Source organism: Montipora capricornis, chromosome 3, assembly GCF_036669925.1.
Source record: "Montipora capricornis isolate CH-2021 chromosome 3, ASM3666992v2, whole genome shotgun sequence".
Taxonomy (NCBI): Eukaryota; Metazoa; Cnidaria; class Anthozoa; order Scleractinia; family Acroporidae; genus Montipora; species Montipora capricornis.
Genome location: NC_090885.1, coordinates 61,168,738 through 61,178,737, shown reverse-complemented (window position 1 = coordinate 61,178,737; position 10,000 = coordinate 61,168,738). Strand labels below are relative to the sequence as shown.

Genomic DNA, 10,000 nt, shown 5'->3' with positions numbered 1-10,000 from the left:
CTGTCTTGGTGCTGACCAAAAGAAAAGCAAACTCTGGGGACGAGATTGATACATATCACACACACACACCTCCTTAGGAGAATAAGCATTCACCACTCCCCCTCCCCTCCCCCAATGTCCAATTTGGATAGAATTAGACCATTTTGCAGCTGGTTGCTTGGTGTCATGGCCAATAGATGGCTTGCAGTCCCTTTTGAGCCTGTCATACCGCCTGCTTTGGTCACGAAAGCGAGCCAAGGGGAGAATGGTGATTGAGGAAAGATATAGGGAACTGCACGTCAATTGTCTGTAACCGACACGTTCAGAATCTGCTAATCTAATTAGTGAAAGTGATTACAGACGGTTCCACCTCTTATTGCTAACATAAATAAACACCAAACAGCGTGGGAATATCTATGTGCATGTCGAATTCAATCAACAATTCGAAAGGGAAACTGCAGAAAAACTACTGCATTTAACTTAATTTAATGTTGGAGTGTTTTGGCAAGTTTTGCCGGTGTGATGTTGGGGACAAGTTCTTGTTTAGAATGGACGACTCATCATCTATCATTAACTCCGTGAAGTCAGGATACAGAGATTGTTCTGCAGAAAAGATGACTCAATACTTGTTTTAGGCCATGTCCTTCAACAAATTCCCCTTCTTCTCAAAGGCAACTTCCCATAGATAATCGTTTGACTGAATCTGGTCTACAGTGTTGATGCAACAAGCGGCTATTACCACGATCGATGGCGTTTGATTTGGGTCAATCGTCTCCTTTAAGATTACAAAGCTCTCATAAAAAATGGTCTTGCCGAAACCACTTGGTAGTACAGCCATAACATACTTGCCTGATAGGAGAGCTTCGACCGCAAGTTTCTGTTCTTGCTTGGGTAGCCATTTGATCGAAACCGCAAAAGCAATATCGTGCTTCTCTTTTCCCAGGGAAAATCAAAGACAGATTGGCGTACTAATCTGACAAGAAGTAATCAACTTCAACTTACTTGTCCAAAAAAATCTGAGAGTGGTACATTGTCAACGGACCGATCCAGAAGATAGTGCAGTCCCTATGTCTATACTCAATCACCATTCTCCCCTCGTCTGCTTGCATGACCAATGCAGGCGGTTCGACTAACTCAGAAGGGCCTGTTAGCAGTCTACATGGCCAAGGAATATGGCACCAAGGCTGATCATGTACTGTAGGCGAATTTGGAAATGATCCAGAACTGCTTCAAGAAAGTTCAGATCTTTTGATTCACATTAAAAAAAACGGCTGGGTATCAAAACAAGGTCAAACATGGCTTCTCTTGCATTCAGTTACGTGTACCATGTAGCACACAACTGTAAAATGGCCTTTTCTATTCTGGGTTGTCGGAAAAAAAAACCCATAAGTTTACATTATGCCCTATAACACCTGAAGAAAGATTACATTCGTGGGTCAGCTGCATCAAGCACTAACAACAAATATTTAATTCTCATCTGGCGCTTTACGTTTTAAACAAACAAATGGTTACGGAAGATTGAATTCTTACACAAATCAATGATATAATTATGTGCCTGATGGTGGCCAAAATGAAACGAAACTAAAGAAAATACACAACCCGGACACCAACCTTTTTCTTATATCCATCATTCACTGGGGAGAAAAATCCCTTTACCACTCTGAACAGCCCAGTCTTGTGAAGAGCATCTCTCGCTAATTCTGATCAAAACAAAGAAAATTATGAACACAATGCAATGCGTATGACAACCATGAAAATGTAAACATCTTAAATTTAAAGCGGAAACAGGTGATGGAACAAATTTCAATATCAAGTCAGTCAAAATTCATCATATCTTTACAGATACCGAACATTCTCAAATGGAGAAAAGTCACAGGATTGAAAGATCCACAGCTCAACAACACCACATTCGTTTTCGAAGCCGCAGCCGCCATCTTGCTTATGGTTCATCAATCGATACTTAGTCGATACTGAAATATCGACTGTCTTACACATGGTTGCCTCGGTTACGACATATCCCATAATACTTACTGAGATGAGGAAGGAAACATGGAGGACATTCGATGATATTTAGAGATTTGAATGTAATTACAGATTCTAATAGATTTTAAGTCGCGTAGACCTCCTGTTCGTCTTGTAACAGGGAAAGCCGATGACAGAGAGAACTATTCCATCATTTTATTCTTCCTAAGGTAAGAATTTATATATTTTTAAAGGTAAACAGTTGTCTGTTAATCATGTTCGCGGAAAATATTCGGATTAGCGCTCACAGATTTTCGTTGAGCGGTTGGCCTAAATTTGCTTCCTCTTCCGTTTATTCTCATCCCTGGACTCGTTTCGTTTATATCATCAAAGGATCTTGAATGGTTAAGTTAGGACTGGGAATTTTTGTTGAAGGTTGAAAGTTATAAATGCGTAAGGATGTATGCTCCTGAGGTAGACGACTTGAATAATTTATGAAATATTAGCCGCAACATAAGATGTCAAAACAACAGATCGAAAAACACAAATAAAAACCCCAGTGATCACTTAAGGAGATCCAAAATAATGTTTCGACAATTCAGGATATCAAAAATCCTATGTTGTGAGATTTCTCCCCAACAAGGAGAGCTAAACGTCTTGTTTTCTAGTAAATTAATTTTCGGTCGAAAGAGATTCAAAACCTTAGGGTAAATAATTACTTTGGAAAACTATACACTTAGCAAGTATACAGTTAATATTGCGTGAATTTTTTTAGCAACCTCAATAAATTATGAGGGACTCCCTTCAATTTTTTCTCGACAAAGATGTCAAATTTGTAAATTACCTTCTTCGGTAAGTGTCAGTAGTTTATTTTCTCTTTATAGGTTTCTAAAATGCAGAAACCCAGCAGCGCTAGGTCGGAGTTTATTGTAGGTGGGAAATACAAATTATTACGGAAAATAGGCAGTGGATCGTTTGGAGATATCTACCAGGGAGTGAATATTACGAATGGGGAGGTATGTGTTGCACAATATTGGTTTGGCTTTATAATGTTAGCTCGATGCCCTAACATGATACTGATATTGTACTTGTTCATAAAGGTTAAATTTAATACTCCTTTTACATTCCATTTATATTTTAGCTCCAAAGTATTTAAGGTACAAACCCTTAAATGAGAGTTGTGCCAAAATTTACTGTTGTAAAATTTTTCTAAGAGACAAAGAAGACAACCTGGTGTCTTTTAAGTGCGTTCAAAAGGAAGTGAGTTGACGAGGGTAAAAGTCAAGACCTATTTGCACAATGAGAAAAATAAGATTCATAACATAAGACATTGAGAACTATTTTTTATTGATGTGGAAGGTTTTCAGTTACTGTAAATAACCATTTTTATCATAACACAAGTCAGTCCTGTAGTTTTTATATCTAAAATAGCCAAGGGCTTTGGCAAGCAATATTTTGCATAGCAGACGTGCAGCTCTGTGGAATCTGATACCACCATATAATTAAATTGATGTGCTTTAATTTAATTATAAATAAATGAGAGTGATAGATGCAAATGTTCCGAAGTTAGACTACCTTTTTTTAAACCTGAAAATTTTGTGCCATTGTTTGATGCATTTAGAAAAAGACGGGTATTACTAAGTTTTGTCTCTTTCAAGAGAGACATTTACAAGAGAATTTTGTCTGCAAGAGTTTAACACCTTTTCAGCTCACCATCATTCAACTTTTCATATATTAAACATATCTTGCGACTTTCAGATACTTGTACGGTACATTAAGAAAGACATTCTACATGTACTTGATGCCAGTTGGTCTGTACATACTTGAAATATAATTTTATAGTCTCATTTACTCTACATTACAATAGGTTATAAATTATACACTCTTTTTATTTGTAAGAACATACAACACTGGGGCTGAGGCTGAATGCTCTTATTTTTTTTCCAATTTGAGCCAGAAATTGTTCTTAACATGTTCGTAAAAGTTGTGCCGGTGGCACACTAAGTTCATCTGCAAACTGAGTTGTTCTTCATTATATCATTCAATAATAAAGAAAACCACACTGTTAATGTTTTAAAAAGTCCTGTTTGAGTAAATTGTCCTGTTAGACTACAGTTTTACATTTCTTTGAGCTTTATTTATACTACTCATAAAAACAAAATACACTTGAACAAAATAAAGATGTTCTTAACTGACTCTCAGCCTGGGTATGTTCTTAGTATGACTTTTTTGTTTTGGTTAATCTGAGCTTGAACGTTCTTATAGAAGAGGTTCTTATTTAAAAAGAGTGTTTATTATACAGTATGACAAACTCTATGAGCAGGCAAGATGAACCAAATCCTGCACTGTGATTGGCTACCTAAGCAGGGACCAGGCTGGACTTCTCGCCTGGTCCCGCAAGATCAAAGATCTTTTTTTGGTGTTTTATCCCATATATTAAATCCTCTATTGACCAAGCTTGCTCGGTCAAGATGGCTGGATATTGGCCTTGTTCTTTTTTAGTGTGTTCATGGACTGAGACAAACAAACACGCAAAAAAAGAACTTGGCCAATATCTAGGCATCTTGACTTCATCCTGGGTCAATAACCCATTATACTACCAAAAAGACATGTTTTGTGCATCATATTTACTTGTGATGCATATGATAACTGACAGCTGTTTGTATAGAAGAAGTATTCATTCATTGCTGAGAAGACCAAACCATGCAGTGGTCTGCAAGTTGTGGGTGCAAAATTAATTTGAAACCACTGGGTAAAAGTTTTCAAGGTTTAATTTCATTTTGAACTCACATAAAGTCCAAAAAATATTCTTTGCCTTTCCCTTTTGTTTAAGAATTCAAAATATTATTAACCTATTGACTCCCAGGGGTTCCCCATTGACAAGTAAAATCGTCTGGCGTTAGACAGAGTAAAATATTAAGTCTGGCCGTTTGGGTGTCAAAAGGTATTAAATATTATTTTGTACATGTAGGTAAATTGTGTTCAAGGTCTTGAGGACACAATTTATGGAATTTTGACCAGAAATGTTTGTTACCACCAACACAGTGCTCCTTTAATAAACAATTACAGCTATAGTTGTTCAAGGAAGACAAAGCACCTCTTTTGTCAGCTTTTGTTGACCTTAAACTTTAGTCTCTTTTTGGGGATAGATGAGACACCACTGGCTTATTGTTGTGTAAGAAGACAATAATATTATAGTACTAAAATGTCTGAAGGCTTTTAAACCTATCAACACCACAGCAAAAAACATTATCATTATTTTGTTAATATGCAAGTTTCAACATCAACCCTTTTTTAGCCATTTGTAGCCAAAAGAAAAGGTTTAAGTGGTCTGTTCACTGAAAAGATAATTTAAATTTTGTTTAATTAAAAGATCCATTTAACATACTGAACTTGTTTGGTTAACCGAGAAGCTAACAGTTATTGAGCATTTTATCAAATATTCTGAATTTTATGCATTTCCTGAAATATTCTGGTATGGTTCCCACACATCAAGAAATGGTTTTGAATGAGAGAAATATTTTCTCAAAGTCAATTGTGCGGAAAAAAAAAGTTTGGGAAAAAATAAATTTGGAAGAAATTAGTCAGGTACTTTTGCGACAAGATACAAAAATTTAGTTGCAGTTTCGCAAATTTTAGTTGCAAAATCATCATGCTGCATTGTGTTGTCAGTGGTTTAGCAAATCAAAATATGAGCTGGCGACAATACTTGAATATTGTGTAAAAAAACAGCTAAAAATGGCGAAGGATCGAAGGAATGAAGAACTTTGTGCATATAACATTGCAGCTAAATTACACTACAATGACACTATCTTCAGATTTAAAGGCAATTCACAGTGAGAAACAAATGATTTTGTCATTTATTTATTTATTTATTTTAGAAAAAGTAGCAGCAAAGTGGCAACTGCTTACCATTTTGTTTCGAAAGAGTAAAGGTGAAAACAAGTTGCAAATTTGTGACTTCTAGAGATATTTTATTAGCAAAGGGGAAAATTCATTCGCAAGTGCAACTGTATTGGTCACAATTTCGAGCCCTGTGATTTCATAGTAATAAATTAATATAATAAGTTATAAAATTTCTCTCAAATCTCTCATAATTCTGTCAGTTTCTATGAGACTGTGACAATTACAAAACTCCCTAAACATTTTTAATTACTTTGGGTATAAATTTTACACAGTGAATCAAAATGGTCTGTTATAACTGGACCGGGTGAAATCAGCAAGAACGTAGTGAGTTTTTACCAACATCTTTGGCTGTCAAGGTAGCCACTGTTATGTTTCATTCAGTATAATTTTGTAACATTATGTTTACTTGCCTTATTCTGCAGGAGGTAGCTGTAAAACTTGAAGCACAGAAAGCAAGGCACCCTCAGTTGTTATATGAATCAAAATTGTACAAAATTTTGCAAGGAGGAGTCGGCATTCCAAAATTCAGGTATCTTTAATGGCCTACCTCCTTTGAGTCTCCTGTAGCTCAGTGTTAAAGCATCTGAACTTTGTAGTGATCATAGGTTGAAATCCTGCCAAGGGGCACTCAGACGTTTTTGAGGCAGCCCAAGTCACCATCGATAAATTTAAAATGATACGTTGTTGTAATAATTTATGACCTTGTACCATGGTCAGATCATCAAGTAAAGCCATCAGCTGATAGTTCTCAAAGACATTTTATCCATAGAATCATTCACAGTGCATTAGTATCCCCACGTTGGTGTACTAAAAGTTAAACATCACCCAACAATAATTTACTGTATTGATAAACTTTTAGAGGCACTCATTAAGAGTAGTTAGCAAATTCTTGGACTTTTTGGCGGAGGAGCTATTGACATTCCTACTAGCAAAATTGCCTCTGAGATTATACAAAAATGAATGTTATGTCACAGTGGTGTTTTGAGAAATGTTTCTGTTCTGGGCTAGATCTAGAAGGAAAATCATCAGGCTCTCTAACTTAGTAGAATAATAATATACTCTGTGGGAGGGATGAAAGTTACTGCAGCATGAAATAGATTGCTTGTCAAGCAGGGGTGCATAGAGTTTCCTTTGTCAATTTCTCACTTGGAGCACATCTTTGCGGATTTCACTAAAGAGCTTAGTGGTGCCAAGCTACGGTTTTGAGAATTTGCATACCACTTGCCAAAAGTAATGATTTTTTCTTGACAGATGGTTTGGACAGGAGAGAGACTACAATGTATTAGTTATAGACTTACTCGGTCCCAGCTTAGAGGATCTTTTCAATTTCTGCTCAAGAAAGTTCTCAATGAAAACAATTCTCATGTTGGCAGATCAGGTATTTGTAATGTTTGAATGTTTTGTATTCAAATGATATTTAAACTTAACATATGTACAGTAATAACCATAAAATCATGAACTAAACTTTTTTTCCGTTCTTTCACGTGTACCAGGAAATGAATCATTTTTATTCCTTTGCATGACTATATAAGTGAATCTCTAATGAGATTCAATGAACCTAGCCGGCTCTGAGACCAATAATTATCAAGAAATTCTTGTCTCAGACGATCCCATACGATCCAGGACTTGCTACATAAATTATGGGAAATCTATGGGACAATACATATACCCATAGCTAAACCATAGCCAAGTTCTATGCACAGGAGTAGCCCGTACGATTCCCAGTTGCTTATAATTGAGTTCTCTGCTGATATAAGCAACTTGGAGAGGGAGATGAGGGGTTTTTACTCCATTTCTACCCTTAGGCCTTTAATTTGGTTGTTTTTACATGTACCTTAATTCTCTTTTGAGAGATATTTGTTAATATGAGGTCCCTTTCCATTTTTGGATATTGCAGTATTACACAATAATCAGCAGCACATTTCCCAAATCATTTTGAAAAAGACTGATCATGTGCTTTTACATTGTAAATTATGGTCTGCATAAATGTAGGCAGGCTGTTGGCCAAATCGATTAAAAGGTATTAAGAAGGAATCCAGTTCAAGTAACAAGTGGACAAAACGTTTGTACCATGATCATTTGCATCCTACTGTAAACTTCTGTTTGACTGTTCTCAATATCTTATCGAAAGAGGTGATTTCACTTAAAAGATGATGTTGAAAGGAAATTGATGATGAAATTTTACCTGTGTTTGAACAATTACTGTGAACTTTGAAATTTATTTTCTCAGAATCCAATGGGAAATTGTTCTTGGTGTTCTTACAGGCTCATAGTTACTAAGTTACATCTTTAGCTTTGAGAAGATATAAAAAGGAATGTCATATACTACAATGTATAATTATTCTGGCACCCCTTGTAGAACCCCTTGTAAATTCTATGTAACGACCACATTTAAATGGTGTTATATACAGGTACATATATTTGATATAGAGGCCTTATTCAAAGCCTGTTATATGTATGCCTCATATATATTTTGAAAGGAAATGCTATGTTTTAGCTAGTCAAATGGAACCTGTACGTAGCATAAGTGAAGGCTATGTTATGGGGTTTTCTGTGTCCAAAAATAAAAATAGTTTCAACATAGTTTCTACATAGATTCGAAACAGAAAATACATAACACATACATACAGTGTATGATAAGGCCAAGACATTGGCCTGAATGCTTACATGTACATAGGGTAACCGGTCGCGTCGCCCACAAGTTAACTCGCCTACAGGTTAACTCGCCTACACCGAAGTTAACTCGCCTACACGTTCAAAGTTAATTTGCCTACACATAAAGTTAACTCGCTTACACATTCGAAGTTACTTTTGATGTTATAAGATAAAGCAAAAACAAGAAGTTTACTCGACAACTATCAGGCAGAAAAACGAACCATCGATCAGATATCCGATTTGTTTTCGTCTGTCAGCGGCATTTAATTTCACGTCATTCTTTAAAAAGTCACAGCTTACGAGCCAGAAGGCCCATCAGGCCGGCGCTTATCTCCGGTTTCAGTAGCATTTAAGCGACTAGGAGTATTTATACTCCCCCCTGGATGGGATGCTAGTCCATCGCAGGGTTACCCCCAGCATTACGCCGGTACCCAATTATACACCTGGGTGGAGAGAGGCACCGTGAGAGTAAAGTGTCTTGCCCAAGAACACAACGCAATGTCCCCGGCCAGGCCCCAAACCCGGACCACTCGATCCGGAGTCGAGCGCACTAACCATGAGGCCATCTGCTTTATCTTATAACATCAACAGTAACTTCGAATGTGTAGGCGAGTTAACTTCGTGTGTAGGCGAATTAACTTCGAACGTGTAGGCGAGTTAACTTGTGGGCGACGTGACCGTAATCCGTACATAGTGATAACATAGGGTGTAAATAGGCCACAAATAGCCTCTACATACTGTAATAAAACACAGAAATAGGACGAACATAACTATTTCATAGCACTTCCGTACAGTGTGAATAGAATCTACCTAACTGAAATTGAGGATCCATAGCAAAATTGCATTCACATAGCACTCACATAGAAATATTACATGTATATGATGCAAATAGGCTTTGATTAGCCTCTAAACAGTATTGAAATTGGAATTACACATCTCATGCCTAATGCTTGAATTTGAGAAATAGAACGACTAGTGCACACATGGAACACAAGAAACAAGGTTATAATATCCTGCTCCTGTAAATTAATATTCCAGCAAATCAGAAATGTGCTGGAACTACAAAAAATCCATTGTAGTCAAGCTATTAACAGTTATCACCATAGCTCAAAGACAAAAAGAATTGACTACAGATTTCAAAGCAGTTACATTTTTTTATTGCATGAACCTAAACATTTAATTCATGCCAAATCTTTGGATCGATTGGGTTCTTGTTTTAAATTTAAAAACAAAAAAAGCTTTAAAACATTTCAGTTAAACCACAGGTCTGCAAAGGGAGATCCCCAAATACATCAAACCATAACTGGCTGCTAAGCATTTTTGTCTGCTGTAAAGGAGCTTTCACTGCTGTCCCATCAAAGAATTTTTTTCCAAAGTGTCTCTTTATACTCTTTCATGGCAACTAAAAAAAATACAGTACATATACTTCAATGATGCATGTAGTGATTCCTCTAAATCACTGATCATTTTTGTTACAATTAAAGTGTGTGAAGAGTAG

The 10,000-nt window shown here is 36.4% G+C and overlaps 2 protein-coding genes across 2 annotated transcripts in view; one reads left to right on the top strand and one right to left on the bottom strand.

Moving 5' to 3' along the window:
• LOC138043623 (nicotinamide/nicotinic acid mononucleotide adenylyltransferase 1-like) overlaps nt 1-1,941 on the bottom strand; it is a 17,641-nt gene extending 15,700 nt beyond the window's left edge. The window contains exons 1-2 of the mRNA XM_068889983.1: nt 1,826-1,941; nt 1,591-1,679 (exon numbers count right to left, since the gene is read on the bottom strand). Of these exons, the coding sequence (XP_068746084.1) occupies nt 1,591-1,679; nt 1,826-1,913 (177 nt within the window). The 5' untranslated portion in view covers nt 1,914-1,941. The remainder of the gene's footprint in view (nt 1-1,590; nt 1,680-1,825) is intronic.
• Nucleotides 1,942-2,008: 67 nt separating this feature from the next.
• The window catches only part of LOC138043618 (casein kinase I-like), a 19,811-nt gene continuing 11,819 nt past the window's right edge, over nt 2,009-10,000 (top strand). The window contains exons 1-4 of the mRNA XM_068889976.1: nt 2,009-2,171; nt 2,826-2,957; nt 6,270-6,376; nt 7,099-7,225. Coding sequence (XP_068746077.1) covers nt 2,835-2,957; nt 6,270-6,376; nt 7,099-7,225 — 357 coding nt within the window. The 5' untranslated portion in view covers nt 2,009-2,171; nt 2,826-2,834. The remainder of the gene's footprint in view (nt 2,172-2,825; nt 2,958-6,269; nt 6,377-7,098; nt 7,226-10,000) is intronic.